The 17,640-nt window shown below is 41.4% G+C and overlaps 1 protein-coding gene across 5 annotated transcripts in view; it reads right to left on the reverse strand.

Annotated features, from left to right (window-relative positions):
- Nucleotides 1-15,010, reverse strand: part of ARMC8 (armadillo repeat containing 8) — a 67,237-nt gene extending 52,227 nt beyond the window's left edge. For 3 of the 5 annotated variants that reach the window (XR_011740452.1, XM_065844779.2, XM_065844777.2), the window contains exons 1-2: nt 14,725-15,010; nt 12,635-12,711 (exon numbers count right to left, since the gene is read on the reverse strand). Coding sequence is in view for 3 of the 5 variants with exons in the window: in XM_065844779.2 (XP_065700851.1) it covers nt 12,635-12,711; nt 14,725-14,769 (122 nt within the window). In the remaining 2 variants the exon portion in view is untranslated. Of the gene's footprint in view, nt 1-9,896; nt 9,916-12,634; nt 12,712-14,724 lie in introns of those variants that run through there. The other 2 variants (XM_065844778.2, XM_071812388.1) reach the window with 2 other exon arrangements.
- Nucleotides 15,011-17,640: the final 2,630 nt, after the last annotated feature.

The raw sequence follows: 17,640 nt of genomic DNA on the forward strand, positions 1-17,640 counted from the left end.
AAGCAAATGCTGTTGATTAGGAAATCAAATGTTGGTAGTTTAAACTATTAACTGGATGCAGGAAAAGACAAGTCGAGGGGAAAAGAAAAAAGGGAGGGGAACAAGGAACAACCAGCAGTGTCCAGAGACCAAGTTTTCACTCTCCTCTTCCCCACATGCTTCCTTTTGGGGATTTCAGCAAGACATCTAAACAGCTGTATGTCAAAATCCCAGGAATAAAGTAGAAACAAAGGTATTTTCCTGCCTGAGAGTTACTACAAGGTTAAACACATTAAAGCCATCCATACTACAGTAAAGGAACATTTTGGAAAGAGGACATTGGCTGCATACATTGAGAAGTCCTACGAAAACGTGTGGTTTGCAACTTTGGTCAGAGAATTGCTACTGTATCCTAAAAACCATCCCCACCTTTTAAAGCTTTATTTTTTCTTTATATGAGCATATTGGAAATACATGAATGTCCAGAGGATCTGAAAGAAAGTTAGCAACTTATGATCAGTTTAAGAAAAATCAAGCTAACACATTTCTAGGAAATCTTCTAGTTATAGAGACCATTATACGAGCAGAGAACACAACCAGTTCAAATTCAGTTAATTCTTTATCCAGAAAAAAATAAAACCAGGTTGGCTATAGTTTTAGTAGTTGCAAAATTGATGATTAACAGATCACTGGCTAACTATGTCCATAATCCATTCGAGCAATATGGGAACGTTAGTGATTGCTTCAAGTTAGCATATTTTCTTGCCGCTATTTCACTCGTTCACCTGCTATCTGCAAATTTTAAGAGATTTAGAGTAGCCCTTTTCTTTAAGATCCACCCTGACCTTCATGAACACCACACAGTCCTTATGTACCCACCAAATGTGCCAATTCCACTGCAATAAGCATTTGTCACAAATGTTAACCTCGCTTCATTAGAGCAATAACAGATTTCTTAGCCAAGGCAGGCAGTATCTGGACTGGAGCAAACAGAACCTTTACAAACCTCAATTAGCGAAAGGTAATTGCCCCTTCTTCCTGAAGAATTTCTCTATGTGACTCACTCTGTTCCATACAGTTAATCAGCCACAGAAGAGTGTTCTAGGAATTTCAAGCAAATGGAGGCTGACTTATTTAAAAGTTCAACTGGTGATCTTGGGGCTCCAAGGAGGGAGAAGCATTAAAAGCAGCTGAACGCTGAGCTGCAGTTTCGTGTATCTCAACACACGCAGAGCCAGGAGACGACACGAAAAGTGACCCATTACTGACCAGGAACCTGCCCACCCAGCACACAGCTGAGGATCAGCAGAAAACGTTGGATTGTTCTGTTCTGCCTCCCGTAAGTTGGGTAATTTTACATCACAAGACAGGAGGTAGAGGAGAAGGAGCAAGATCAGAAGACAGGCTAAGCTGGAAGCCCAAGATAATTTAAAGAATAGACTCGATTTCACTAAACTCAGAAACAGTACTTCAGTGGCTTCTACACTGAATGCTTGATATGAAAGTATCTCTGTCATTTTTAGAAGTTTTTAACATACAAGTGTCAGTCCAAAGCAGCAGCAGGACCAATGACCAGATGTCTCAACAGAATGGAAACTGTCCCAACTGATGTACTAAAGAAGGAGCTTGCCAAGAGAATTAACAAACAGATTTTGGTGCACTGCAATGCTCTGCTCAGGTGATTTTACGCATCATTTTGTGTTAAATAAAAACACCACTGCAGTTTTGTGACTCCTGCACCAACTCTAATAGAATTGTAGCTTGCTAAGCTTAGAACCGTTCAATATGTAATAAGTACTGCCTATTAAAATTTGACGTAGGGACTATTTCAGAAGTGGCAGGAAGATGGTCAGGTTCCATAATAATCAAATTGAGAGGTTGAGAGAGGTCACAATCCTGCTCTGTAAATGATTCAGATGAGTTGCTCCATCCTAGTTCATACAGTTCCTCAGAAAGATCACCGCAGAGACAAGAAATATCACAAGCTTGAGAGTCGTGACAAACCCAACACAGGATCATTTGACCACTTTAACTTGCAAGCAAGTAAAATACCTTCAAGTTGATAAGGTGATCAAGAAACTTCAGACACAGGACTCAAAGATGACCATGTTTGTGTGCATTGTGTCTTGGCACTTCCAACTTCTGTGTCATGCTTATCTCTTCAAATCTGCCTCTTAGAGAAACGAACCTAGTCAATACCCAGGAAGCAGTTGGATACGGAAACCAAGAAATATCCTTAAAATGCCATAATCTAATGTTGAATAATAGTAGACTTTTGTGTTGTTTACTCTGAAAAATAATGATGGAGATTTTCCCAATCAGGAGGCTAATCTCCGTAAGAAGCACAACGTGCTGTCCTAGTCTACCTTGGTGAATCATGGACCTTGGAAAAGTGGAGGGCAACTCCCTGATTTGAAAACATCATCTCCAACAAGTTTGCGCTTGACTGATTTCAGATCCAAGATGACATGTGAGTCATCCAAGGAGAAAAAGCAACAAAGATCACTATCTTCTATGAGAAGTAACAAAGAAACCTAAGAAATTTGTAGTCCAAAACTGGATACCCGCTTGATTTCCACATGTCACGCACACTGCTCCCATTTCCTACTGTGAAAAGGAGTCCCTGAAATGAGGAAGAAAGAAACAGCAGCAAAAATACAATTTAAAAGAGATGAGAACTTGCAAAGAACAACTAGTCTATGGTGATTCTAGGCCTAATCTGCGTAAAGACCATGATCCAAAGGAAGGAGATGCACACACAGGCTTTCCAAAACTATTCCAATCTAAATTCAAGGCCATTTAACAAAATAACCCGAGTTACAACCATTTTAAGACATAGGTATAAATATCAGCTATCAGATTTTAAATCTACATTTACCATAATGCAATAAAGCAATTTATGTGAAAAAAACTTTCAAGCAGGATAACATAGGCTGCCAACAATAACATACAGCAAAATGATCCTAGCTAAGCACTTGGAAATATTGCTTCCTGAAGTGCTAAACCAGCTTTTTCCAACTCTCAGTCCTTCTTAAAGAAATAAGAATATTGTTTCATCAGTTCAATCCTGTGAACACTCAGTTTTAAGTTACGAAACTAAATAGAAGTTTTAAAAGCAGAAAGACTTATTTTCTTCCTATAAACTCCAAAAAAGGGGAAAAGCATTATCAGGCGAGGTTTATCAGCTCTAACAATCTATTGGAACATAGCAACCCAGAAGCAATCAGTTCAATTAATTAGCTATAAGTAAAATGCAGTGCATGCTAGTTTCATAAGTATGCTAGTTCCACACAGTATGAGTGTTTAAAACAAAATACATAAGGAGTACATTACACTCACCAAAAAATAATCTAATTTCCATCCAGCTTGACAAGAGTCACAAGAGGAATTACTCTGCCAGTTTGTGTGTCGTTAATGTTTTTAGTCTGATGCTCAATGTGTAATTGTTAAAGGCACTAGATATAATCCACTTCAGGTAAGCAAGAAGCAATGTTAAATACAATTTGCAAGTAAAACACGGCCTTTAAGTTTTAATGATTCCTAGTCAATAAAAAAATCTTATGAAATGTCAAAGTCCTGAGAATATTAGCATTCTAGAACAGAGTTCTAAGCATTCCTAGCGAAGCTCAACGCCCATACCTCTTCTGCAAAAGGGATCACAAGAAAGCAATGTGGCTGCACAGATCCCTCAGTAAGGATTTGGGTTTGCTTATGTTTTTAAGTATGGTAAATCAAGCACAAACGTAAGACATTTTTAAATTCTCACAGCAAGCCCTGGGACTTTTCTCTGTCACCTTCTAGCAGAGCAACACAAAAGACCTTGAAACAAGCTCATGTGACTTGATGAGGAAGCAGCAATAGGAACCACACAGAAGAGGAGGAAATAAACACCCTGTGTGATACTTTCTCATCTTATATCTTTTGAAAATATAGCACGTAGCCATACATAAGAGGTTCCTAGACAGAGAATGATATCAAACATGAGATGAACAATCACAGAAGGAAAAGTACTCCTGGACACTTCAAGCCAACGCTTTCACTTTTAGTATGAAATAGTTACAAGAGATTCTGAGACGATTACACACAAGCACCCGAAACAATGCGCTGTCAGACCAGAAGATTTATCTATGAGAAGCTGATCAAAATTACGAACAATAGAATGATGCAAAGCATCATTCTGAAAAGGTTTTCAAAAAAGCTGAGGTACTGGTAGCTGAGACGAGGACAAACCTCAAATAAAATCTGTCTGTCCCAACTTCAGGAGAGGTTTTTAGTTTTCAGTATCATATAAGCAAATGGGACCTGGACTGGCTGGACTCGAGTCAGAACAGAAATGCGGAGCAGCATTTTGGACAATTAAGCTTTCTACAGCTTCTGTCTCCTCTTCCTTCTCCATCCCACTCTCTCATTTTTATGGACAACTGCAAAGCAGTCAACAACAGGAACTAATGACAAATTTTTGCATGTTAAAATATGTCCATCATTATGTTCATCACCCAACAAGTGAGTTGTTTTCTGTCCCTTTTGCAGGGAGCATGTTTGTACTAACATGACTGCTAGTCCAACCAAATGAATTAAATGTTCACAACTCCTGCCAACTCCAGCAAACCACAGAAATCATAAATCAGCTTATTTTTTAAGGTTAATCATCAGGTTGGGAAGAAAAGTTTCAAGATTTCTAATTCCATTCAAAAACTAACAGTTGATACATAGAAAAACATCATTTTACAGGAAAGAACAAAGCAGCACATAGAGACACTGTTACTCAATTTGTTTAACACTTAGAAACTGTTACACAATTAACAGCGCAAACTCAACATTTAAACAAGGAAACCCACAATCCATTGTTGTTGCCAATCTGACTTCTGTAGTCTCAGACACTGCATAAAATCCAAGTGCTGTAGAAAAATAGCACATGGCTATGATTACAGCAATGCAGAATTACACGATCCTAAAAGTGACGGTTTAACCAAACTTCTCCATATCGCAATGAAAACCGCTTGAACATCTATCTGAAGCATCCTCTTTGAAGGGGTAACTTACCTTGTCATAAGTTTTCTTGCCAAGGAAAGTCTACCCAATAGAAAGGTAAGTTGTTTCAGTGATCCATACCTGTAGCTAGAAATATTTACCCCTTACTCCTACCCTGAATCTACCGCAGCTTCCAGCACTTGCTCTGTGTGTGACAGACTGAAGAAGCTGCTCATATCAAAACTTTATGACATATAAGAGCTTGTCACATCAATTCACATGCCAGCCTTCTATATTGAGGTTAACGAGCTCAGCCCTCCACATCTTTGGCTGCAGTTTCAATTCGAGCTCCTTTCAAATCCCTAAATTATCTGACAAAACAGGAGATGCCGCTTTTCCCACCTCTCCCTCAAGGGTGTTTTATTGCTTCATCCTTTGCACTGAGTCTGGAAATCGTGCTACAAGTCGCGTGAGATCAATAGAAAAATCTCCTACTCGGTCTTAAGGATGATGTAGCTCAAATTGAAAACACTTGAAGTCAGTGGCGGATGGATATTCAGCTAGCTTTTATTATGTAAACTCTTCAAACCAAAATAAGCAAAACCACACAAACCACAGCTACAGCTCTGTATTATTAATATCAGCATTTCAATTTCAGCATCAATCTCTATTTAAACAAACTAGGTTGTGATAGCAAAGAATTATCCAAACAGAGATGTGGGGAAAACAGCTGCAGCTCAGCAGAACTCTCAGAAACCAAGAGATCTCCTGCTTTGTGATGCTGGATCAGCAAAAGACTTCTGGTTTTTTTAATTCACAGCTATCCCATAACAGTCAAACCACAGGAAAATAACAGCCTTCACCACTCTTGCTTCACATGAATGACCCAAACCATCAAACGTAACTATGTTACTTTCTCTTTTTTTTAATCTCTCTTATCTACCCCAAGGATATTTCACCTCCCAGGATGAAGCAGCACTTTCAGCATTTAGCAGTATATCCCACACTTGCAGCAAAAATTCAATGCAATCTCATTATGCAAAGAAACATCCTGTAACACTACGTTTTTCTATCACTATTTTTCATTCATTGTCTCTTGATTCAAAGTTTTTTGTCCATTGTCCCATTTAACCACTCATTATCAAAAGAATGTTGTCCACCACAAATCATTCACATACAGAACTAATAAGTTTCATTCAGTACAGGAAAATACCTTAAAACAGCCTTCCAGCACCTGCTTAGCTGTTCTCAGAGATGAGCTCCTAGTCCTGTGTGCCACTCAGGCCAGCAATCGCTGAGGGATCACCAAAACCTGTTAACTGGGCACAGCTACTCCCCATTAGATTATCATGATCGGAAATCTTTACAACAGAAAACTATAGCCTCAGATTTTTAGTTCCATAGAACCAAAGCTAAGATACTGGCCTCCATATGCTTTAGTCATGCCTAAATTTCCTTTTTCAAACAGCTGAGTGCTCGCTAGGACAGAAACCCCTAATTTATCTATATCCAAATAAACTCTCTCATTCTACATATGGGGGAGTTACTGGACATTGCAGACAATGCATGTTTGAAATACGTTTTGGCAAGTCATTTTACCAGCTAGCCTTCCTGCTGCTTGACAATTCCCAAAGGAAAATCTCAAGACATTTGAATTATCAATTCAGCATCAGCAGTACAGTATACATACTAAAATCAGTTTAATCATCTGGTAGACTAATTGGTTGGTAAACAGAGTTCTGTCCTTGGAATATTACTAGAGATGCCAACCATTTACAGAAAGCTAGCCTAAAAGAACACAGTTCCACATTGCAAACTGAAAATTAGCTTGTTTTAGAAAGTAAGAAAATTCAATTTTAATTTTTTTATGCTGATTCCAATCAATTTGCATTGGCAGCTTAGAAACAAACAAACAAACAAAAAAATCAAACTCCAAATATTAAGAATCATAAAATTGGCAGCATTGCTGATTCTGTGGCACAGATCCCTCAGGCCCAGCCTCTAGTTCGCTCTTAATAACACCCCTTAAACATACCCCAAAGGGTATGACGACTATTTTTCCCTCAGCTACCTGCTACATTTTGCCCTCCGTTACAGGTAACAACCTCTCCATTTGCCTAACAGATGAATAAAGTTGAACTCTGAATGACCTCAGAGTATTCAACTGTGCTCAGCTTGAAGTTTGCTTCTTCTGACTCAGACCTCAAGACTTTTATGAGCAACACTCAATTTTCTCCAGCTACATCTGATAGAAGTTGTTTCTCCTCTCTCATGCTACTTACAGCCTGAAACCATCACAGCAACAGTATCACTACTCTGAGGTTGACATCAAGAGGGGGATTTTGGAGAAAAGTGGCTTCATTGAAACAGTCTCATTAACCATTAATCCTCCCACCTGCTTGGAGCAGCATCTGCAAGGCTTGAAATATTGAACAACCCTATTAGGCTGAAGATTGGTAGCCAAATGTAATAGGTATGCCTAACTGCCTAAAGTTTAGCCCGCCACTAAATATTGGACCAGGAGCTACAATGCATAACAATTTACTTGCAAAAAATAACATCACACATTTGTACCTTTTGCTGCACCATAAAGAAAGCACAGAAGCAAGAAAGTATCTTATTCTATGACAGGAGCACACTTTTTTCCTCTTGCATCCTCCTCACATCCCTCTGTATCGACACTATTCTTCCATATCACTCTACAAAACCACTCTTCACAGAGCATTACTAAACTTTTACCACTCTGATGAGCTTGCCTAGCTATGAGATTCCTCAGCCTCCCTCTGAAAGAGAGGAATCAAGAAATAGAGGAGTGCTCCCAGCACCCCCTCAGCATAACCTAAACCTGCTCAAATTTCTCTCAGACTCTGCAACTAAAAGAACAAGCTTTCCAGTTCCAAGCCACAAAGAGCCTATCCTGTAAATCATGAAGTATCAACAGAGGAGACTCAGGAGCCAGTTCCCTCAAAACATGAAGGACACTGCACAAAAAGAATGCTTAAAAAAATTACATCACTTGTTCTTAGCCAGTTAGACCTCAAAGTTCCCTATTGCATCTGAAAGAATGTGCATTTACCACAGAGGACTGTCTAGGAGATAAGAGAATCAATCAAAAATGTACAAAGAGTAACAGGAACAATCTTCTAAGGACCACTCTGGCTTCACAGGGCCATTCTGGTGAGAGCTAAAGAAGTGAAGGAATAAGCAAAGAACAAAACATGGCTCCAGCAGAAAATTTAGGTTCGGAAATGCCCACTGAGAGACTGAAAATGAGATTGTGTATGTCTGGGATGGCACAAAGTGAAAACAAGTGCTGTTCACTATTTAGTCTTAACGATTTGTTTAACAGCACATGAAGAACAAGAGGCAGAAGCAGCCTCTTCATAACTGTCTGAAGAAGGCACCTGTTGCTCCATCAGAACTGAGACGGGAATTTCTTCTCTTCCCACTCCATGAAGCTGCCTCATATTTCACACAGGTTTCCCTGCTCTCATTCCAATTGCCACCGCTGAGAAATACAAGACACCATTATACAGTCATCTAAACATGTGCCTGGAACATTTTTTTCAAACCCAACAGTACACAAATGAAAAAGCTGGATGTGAAAAACACACACTGTTTGAGGTGCTCCCAATTAATTTCCAAGCAACCGACCACAAAAGAGACACAAGACAGGTTCCATGAAAGCAGTGTTACTACTTAAAATATAAGCTTTTTTTTTTTTTTCCTGGTTTGTGACTACCTCCTGGTATCTTCTGACTGAAGAAGGCAGAAACCAGCAAGCAGTCAAATGCAAGTCCAATGACCCTTAGAGGAGCCTTCAACACATTCCTAACTTTGCATGCAATAACCTACCACAAAGGTAAGCCCAATTACATCCTGGTTGTACCAAAATTTCAGTGTCTTCAAAGCTCAGAGCACCACCACTGACCACTGCAGCACTGTCAAAGTCTGCATGGACCCTCCAAACATAACTGTCATATTAAAAATGGTCTGCAAAGTCTTACCCATATGCCAGCTATTGTATTTCCTTATCAACAACATCGGTTCTCAAAAATCACACTGTGTAGAAAGCACACATAAATTAAATATACTGCATAGATTTGTACTAGCATTCCCGCCACGGCACTAGATGTGCTCCCTGGAAAAAAGGAAAATACTGTAGATGTACATTTTAAATTGGTTCATCACTACCAACTGCCATTTCCATAGGATGTGTATTTTCCTGAGAAATAAAATGCGCACACAAGTTTGGAAAATGCTTGTCTAGTAAATCCAGCTGGCTGGGTAAGCACATCCAGAAAGAACCAAAAAAGCGCAGTAGCATAGGAATTCTCAATGCACCACAAAGATGATCATTTACAAGCCGTAAAAGATGATACCCTCTGACTACTGAGGAACAGCCTGATGAGAAACAGTTGGGACCCTGAGTAAGCCAGATTTGTCAGAAAGAATGTTCCTTTCAAAGCCAGTCCTTGCAATGGAATTACACAGCTCTCATAAAATGATAGATTCTCTCTTTGAAGACATCAGGCTAAACGTAAGCAAGACAAAGTGTCCCTCAAAGAAGCCCCCTCTGGTCAGCAGCAACTAAATCAGAGGACAAAAACAGGTAGTCTGGCGTGTGAATGTGGTCCTGAGCTTACAGTGGGTGAAAAGCTAACGTAGTCTAATGATCAACACCCAGAATTGGTTTGCTTTGGGTTTTTGTTTTTCAACCTGCCACACTGCAAAACACAGGGTGATATTGCAGCAACTGTCTTGGGCCATGTGAAGCTCTTACAACAATGCAGAAATCTACAGAGCTATCTATGTTCTGCTCCTCTGCCAATAACGGCAACACATTTAAAAGAACTTCTGAGAGAATTTAGTATTTCATCCCCTGTGATATCCATTTGAGGTAGTCTAAGCACTGTCAACACTAACTGTATTCAATAGCCGCATACCTGACATGAATGCTGACCTTGCAGAATGCAGTCAAAGCGCATTTGAGAAAATGTGAACTGTAGAACAGCATGTGGAAGATAAGAGGTTTGGAAGAGCACCTAAGTAGATACAAAGCAAACTGATAAGACCTCTCGAGCATAAGCATGGCCACAACACAGAGTTTATATTTAAAGAAGGAAACTACTATATTAAGCTTGCTCATTTATAAAGACAGTAAAGAGAAAGTTAAATACATACACCGCAACACAGAGGTGGCTATGCAGATGTGGGCTCTGCGCACTTTAAATAGCTCACTATCAAGTACAGTAAAAGGCAGAAATCATCCTTGTAAGGACCTCGACATTTCAAATCCTGAACTGAAAATCATTATTTTCTGGAAGGTACACAAAATTCTCTCCTTCCTGCCTACAACCAACACCCAGATTAACATGACAGAAATGATGTGAACAAAAGTTCTGCAGGAAATTTGGCATTTTGAAATAAGATCAACAGAACCACATCCAGCAGTACTGGGCAAAAGGGAAATGGTTTCTCAGTTTTCCCATGAGGAGGAAAAGGAAAGAGCTCCCAGCCAGGTAAGGCTTCACTGCCTGGGCAAAACAAGATTCTGAATACAACCTCTCTGACAATTCATGGGAAAGACAGGAAAATAAGAGATTTGATCACCTAAGTACCTTCAGAATATGTAATTTAAAGCTTTCTCAAGTTAGAAGATGATAACTGGATTGGCATGATTTTCAAGTTCCTATATTTTACCTTTATCAAACCTCATTCAGAAGCCGGTTTTCATTAAAATTACAAGGATGCAATTAGAAAAAGCCCCAAAGCCAAGTTATTCATTCAAACGTCTTTAATAGCACATGAAGAGCAGCACTATTGTAACTGAAGACAATCTGCAGAAACAAAGCCTCTTAGGACAGCCTATTTTCTGATCCTTGATATTCATACAGTTCCATCAATCAAAATAAAAATCTAGGTCATCAGTATTTTCAGCCAGGATGCAGGAAAAAAAACAAAACAGCACATCTTAATAACCAAAGATGTTCAGCAAAGTATGCAGAATATCTGGGCAAAGCTTCTGACAGACACTTCTGGTACAACTTTAATCCTCTTCTACTCCAAACCAAATTATCAATTAGTTCCAACTTCAATACCCCTTCAGATACCCTGAAGTCAAAGAAGGGCAAAGCAGTGTTTTTCTGCCCAAAAAGAACCTTGGACTGACAGAATATATATATATATATATATTCTAAATTCTATTTCTATACATACACTATTCTACACTGGACCATTGCACATGCATCCACCTATATTCGGAAAATAACAAGTCTGACATATAGGATTTGCTTAACATCAGGAAAGATACACTCTCAGAATTAGGATTTTAACCAGAGTTATGGTTCTCCATCCAAATCTGCCCTTTGAAAGCTACTGTGAAATAAATTGCCACTTTCTTGTCTTTAGATGCAAGAAAAGCATGTCAGCATAGAATCAACTGACATCCGTAGACAAGATAAAGAATTTCAAATGTTAGACAAGACAAAGATACCACCTAAAACTTCTGTTTCTGAGAAATCAGAATGAATAACACCTCAAAAGAGAGGGAATGGATTACCAAGGATTGTAGGCTCCTGTCCTTCAAAAAGAAAGAAGAACACGCAGGGAGCACCACCCAGGGCTCAAAGCATCTGCCAGGAGCAAAGAGAAGCTCAGTCAACCCCCTTGGATGCAGGATGAGACACATCCTCACCCCTGGGACCTTCACACCAGCCCTCATGAGCACTGAACAAAGACGACCACAGGGCAGAAGCAAAATCAGACTCTCCTATGGGGAAGAGTTAAGAACCTGTACATAGTTAGGCTGGTGTACCAAAAGTTTTTATACAGGTAAGAGTGTATTTCAACCAATAAAGTTTCCAAGACAGTTTCATGCACGTTGTGGTTTTTATGTATTTCAAAGGGACACTAATTCTGATATATTGCCAGAGTGTCTCAAGGAACACAACCAGCATCCTTGGCTTTCTGATTCACTTGGTCCTGTGACACCTTCTGGTGTTTTGCTGGATCGTCACAGGTCTGGTTTCACCACCAGAAGTCAGTCCTGGGCAAGGATTTGTTTGTCACATTTCTGTGTGGTTGTAAGGGAAAGCTCACAGCCCAAGGGCAGCAAGAAAATACCCAGCTCTTTGCACCAGTTTTACAACCTATTCAGCAGGGCAAGCCTTCTACTCAGTCTTTCAGTTGTTACTCCTTATCACTGGCATGCAACAGAAGTATAGAAACATAATTTGCATCCTAATTAATTTCTATGGAAGCATTTCCACCAGTGAGATAGAAGTCATGCATTAAAAAAAAAAAAAAAGGCACCAACATTCAGGCACAGCAGTAGGAGAAAAAGCAGGAGGCAGGTACACTGACTGGCTGTGGACTAAGAGAAAAGAATCTCAACAGACCCAGAAGAGGAGCAAAAGGTGGCCAAAAGGAAGAAATGTACTAAAAAAATAAATATTTTGAATGGTTAACTCCATTTCTGGCAACTGGGAGGCTGCGTTATAAACCATATGCAGAGTGACAGTCTGCTGAAACAATACTGATATGTTTGCATTGAAATTTTCCAACAAGATTTCTCAAAAAAAGATAGGCAGAGCTTCTTGCCCTTAACATACAACTCTAGTGGAACTCAAGTAAACCCAGCCTACACACAACCAACAGCCCCAGCGTGTTTCAGATGACTTACATGACACCTTGCAGGACTTTCTGAGGATCGAGGTCAAATAATCTATCAACATAGTGGCGGCTGCTAGCCGTTACCTCCTGTGGAGAAAAGGAAATAAAAATACTTTAAGAGCTTGTATCAACTCATGTAATGGCAGATACACAGGAATGGTGAATGGGGCAGCAAGTCTGAAAAACCTACCGGGCAAGATAGCAGCAAAACCGCAGTGTCATATTTAAATGTGCAGTGTTACTGCTGGGCAACATCCACACAAAGAATTAACCCTGTGTTTAAGTGTGATTTAAAGAAGATGATGTGCTTAATGTGGATAACAATGTGTTCGGAGTCAAAGCAAGTTGACAGAGTGCTGCCAGCTATTCATATGTTTATGCATAGGGCACATAAAAGGGGTCTACTTCAGTTATCAGCACTGCCTTCAATTCCAATTTTATTATGGTTAATTACTATACAGGAAAAAAAAAATAAGTAATTCCTTAAAGAAAAGCTTGTAAAAGCAGCTCATGTTGCTCAAGAAGCATACTCACAAACAAGTTCTCGAAAGTAAGTTGCTTGCATCAAGACATTTTACAGTAACTTACTTTATAGTAAAATAACTGCACATTTCAGAGACTGTATGTACTGTCCCACACAACTTCAACAGGGACAGTAGCACAATATTCTCCACAACACTCCTGTAGCTACTTTATAAGACAAACTAAACTCTCTTCTCAGCAACAGGACCGTGCTTGTAAGCTAAACATTTATGCACAAATGATCTGGAGACGGTGCGTTCCAAAAAACAAGGGTGGGAAAAGGGAAGGGAATTTTCCCTCCAGGTTCTCACGAACATGTGCCAGGGTGTGTTCACATTATCTCGCTTTTTTTTTTTCTTTTTGCCAGCTCAACTTTTTATTAGACTTTTCCCATTTTTTTCCTTATGAGTTTTTCTGATAGAAGCTATAAGGAAATTATAAACTCTTCCCTGCTTTTCCAAGTAGCTACTCTTGGGTTGAATGCGTTCCTGTGTCCCCACCCTGATGTCAGAAGCACCAGCAGCTTCTTGCTTGTGGTCTCAGTAACTCTGAGAAAAGAAGAATCATCTAGATGCAGCAAGACGCCTTTGTCTCCAGGAATTATGCCAAATAAATTACAGAGATAAACTTCCACCATGTAACAAACGACAATATTTCTGGGAAGAGCGGTTGATTTTTAATCTACCTGATCTACACATTTATATGCAAAATTCTTCTGGATTTCAGAGATCCTGCTGCTTTCTGTTTCTAACATACCCTGGCTTTCATCCTATCAACTACAAGGTTTGCAATATGTCCAAGAAGGGCTTTCATGCCCAGACAAACAAGTTTTTAAGGTAGCCCCATAAAATAATTTATCAACACTATCAGTTGCACAGAAAGAAATTCTAAGGAAAAAAAAAAAAAAAAGCCCAAAAGCTCGGTTCTTTCAAGCAGTATCCACGCTACACCTTCTGCATTGTTACTGGGTTCTGATGAGCAGCGGGACAACTCACTCCCCGCTGTCCCCGGGGTAGATGTCGCCGCCCCCGGCCCTGCCCGGCGCACCCGCCGCCTGCCGCCCGCCCAACGGGATTAACGAGCTCAACAGCGTTCGGCCACCAGACCCCCCCGGCCGGCACCACCCGCCCCGAACGCCGCCGGGAGACCCCGCTCTGCGGCAGCGCCGGAACTGCAGCTCCACATAACGTCAGCGACCCCTCGTTTTGCTGAGCAGGAGTTTGGCAAGGAGCAGAAACATTTCCAAGAGGGTAAGTGAAGAGCGAAAGTCGTGTCGACAGGTAAAAATGCATTCGGAAGAGCCGGTGCCGCTAACGAAAATGGGGACAGACTCCTCAGAAAAGGGAGAAAAAAATAAGGGAATGGGAAGAAGTTGTTGCGACAGGGGGTCACCGCCGCGGCCCACCCGCAGCCCCGGGTACCACACAAAGGGGCCCGGCAGGTGCCGGGGGGTCCCCGCACCCCGCCTCGGCCCGGCCCCCGCCAAGGCCAAGGTCAGGCCGAGCCCAGCCGCGGGCTGGCGCCCCCCCCGGCGGCCGTGCTGAGGGGCGGCGGCGGCGCACGGCCCGCGGCACTCACCGAGAGGACGCTCATGCGGAGCGGCGCCTCCAGCACACACGCCATCTTGGCGGACGCAGCAGCTCCGGCGGCGGCGCCCTCACGCTCGCGCGCGCGCCGCTGCCGCCGCCGGCGGGCACGGGCTCATGGCGGAGCGCAGCGCAGCGCCGCCGGGCGGGGCGAGGCGGGAGAAGGGGGTGCGGAAAGCGACAGCACCAGCAACGGCGGCGGGGGGTGGGCGGGGCCCCCGCGGCCTCACGCTCAGCGAATCGGCCGACGCCGAAACGCCGCTACCTTCCGCCAGTCCGCCGCCGCGGCGCACGCGTGCACCCCGCCCGGCCGCGGCGGCCGCTTCGTGCGCATGCCCACCCTCCGCCCCAGAGCGGCGTGCGCGGGGTGGCCGCCGTGCGCATGCGCGGGGCAGGTGCGGGCGCGTCCCGAGGGTGCCCCCGAGCGGCGGGAAAAGCGGCTGCACCGCGTGTTTGTCCGCGTTCAGTTTTTGCGGAAAACACGCTGAAACACGCAGAACTTAACTCAGATTTGCTCCAGACTTTTATAAAGTCTGATTGTTGTATTTCACGTCTTGAGGCATGGGGATACTAATTCAATCTGCTCCTGAAACAGAACTTAATGGCGGGGGGGGAATTGTAAAAACATCACAGATCAGGTTCAGGCATCTTTATTTTTGCAATTGCAAGGTAAATGCAGGTTTGACAGCTGTTAGAGATTGAAGAGGGTGATGGGAGCACAACAAACTGACACAAGTTGACTTCAATACCTTTAATTTAAATAAAATATTCCACTTATTAAAAAAATGATATAGCCCTTTTCTTTGTTTTTCTCCAAGTAGATGAATAACATGCTTTGAACAAAATACGCATGTGCTGGCCTGGAATTAAACAGGTGAACACTGTTCACAAGCACTTTATAGGTAAAAGCAAAAACACGTTTAGACTAAGTGGGAGTCTCACGATACTGAAAAATCTGTGATACTCAGGTCTGACAGAGAAACGTTTTCCAGCAGTTTCTCACTAATTTAAAAAGTCATAAGTTTACAAAAATACTCTAAAGCTTCTTTTTAAGGAGGACTGAAGATTCCGGGCCTTAGAAGCTGGTTAAACTTTGTCAGCCTTCCCTAGTGTTGTACATACTTTAAGTTCAGAGCTTCCATTCTTGGTGCCAGGGAAAATCCACAATGGACAAGAGCACAACAGAGGACACTTAAAAATGCAAAAAAGGTGAACACCTGCAAGAAAGGGCACAGTAAATCTATATAAAACAGATATGATTCATATGCAAAAAAATTTTATGTTAACTATATTTACCAGCTGCACTCTGCTCAATGGATGCTGAAATGCTTTATAAAAAATACCTTTAAAGATTTAAAAAAAAAAAAAATCTGTATTCAATCTCGTCAAAGTCTCGGGCTTTCTAGAAAGCCAAAACACATTTAGCAGCAAGGGGAGGATGTGGGATGACACAAGACAGAATAATTTGCTTTAGAAACATATTAATTCAGACTAAAAAGGCTATTACATGTAACCTGCGTCTTCCACTCCAGTTCACAGACAACCTGACAGCTGAATGCTCAGATTTCTTGGGAGACTTTTCAAGTTCCTCACACAACTTATACTTAAAATATTTTATTCCATTGTAGTCTACTTTATTTCCACCAGTCCTCAGATGATGACCCATGCTTAAGATTTTAGCATTGCAGACCCAGAACCCTTATCAATACTCAACTATCTTCAGTGATCTAGCTGGTAGTTCACAGCTACTTCAGATAACCTGAGGGTTACACCAAACATGTCCAGTTTTTCATCACATCTTACCACAGGGGTAAGTGGGGGTTCAGACAGATAACCAAGCACAGAGAGATACAGGAGGAGCGTTAACAAGGCCCCATAGTATAAAGCTGTTATCAGAACTGTGAAGAGTATTAATTTTGCCATTTTCTAGCCCTTGAATACTTATATACATTTAGTTTACAAAGTGAACTGCTGACAGGAGAGGAACCAAGATGAATCCCAGAAGGTGGCAGTGATTTTAAAGACAGAAATCTTGACCTGGAAGTGTTTCCCTGCTACATAACTCATACTCACCAGTTCTTCTCACTCTCTGCTCTCTTCTCCATGGAGCAAAAGCACACAGGAGCTACTTCTGCTTGCACACACAGCAGAGTCATGTGCTCCATCTGGGCTCCAAAAGCTCAGCACAGAACACCAGCAGAATTTGTCAGGAAGACTTATGACATGAAAACACCCAAATTTTCATGAATGTTTTGTTACCCTCACAGCCTTTTAGGCCAAAGGAGTGTGATTTGTCTGCTAGTAATTTAGAGCAAACGAGAACAGAAACAACTTGCAATTTCCAAGAAGGTCTCTATTCTGGCAGCTCCTGTTTTCCCTCAGCTGAAGGCTACAAAGGTACTTTGGAAGATTCCAAATCCAGTTGTAAGAATTCAGCAAGTTACACACTACTGAAAAGAAGTGGGATGTGAAAACTTAAAGTAATGCTAATGGTAGGCATTACTGTCTCAAGCAACTTATAAACATCAACCACCTTATATGAAAATATAACACAGCCTTCATTAGTAAGAATTGAGACTATGATGTCTGCATTTAGGAAGCTGTTCATCCTAACTGCTTGCATTTTCATTTTAAGACATGGTTCTCAAGTTTTAAGAAATAGCACACAAGTGAGTTTGAACTCTTCCATGGTCCCCATAAAACTGTCACGCTTCTAATTAAGACACCTCGTTCCCTTTCAAAACTGTCATTAAAAGCCGATACTTGATGATACACATTGTTTTGTTTACAACCATGAAGTTTTTCTGTGGGGGGAGCATCACCAGAAACAAAAAAACTTTCACTCTTCTATTGCTGTTTTGGTATCATGGGTTCCTGCTCCAGCAGGGGGATTGGACTAGATGATCTT

This window comes from Patagioenas fasciata, chromosome 9, assembly GCF_037038585.1.
Source record: "Patagioenas fasciata isolate bPatFas1 chromosome 9, bPatFas1.hap1, whole genome shotgun sequence".
NCBI classification, from domain to species: domain Eukaryota; kingdom Metazoa; phylum Chordata; class Aves; order Columbiformes; family Columbidae; genus Patagioenas; species Patagioenas fasciata.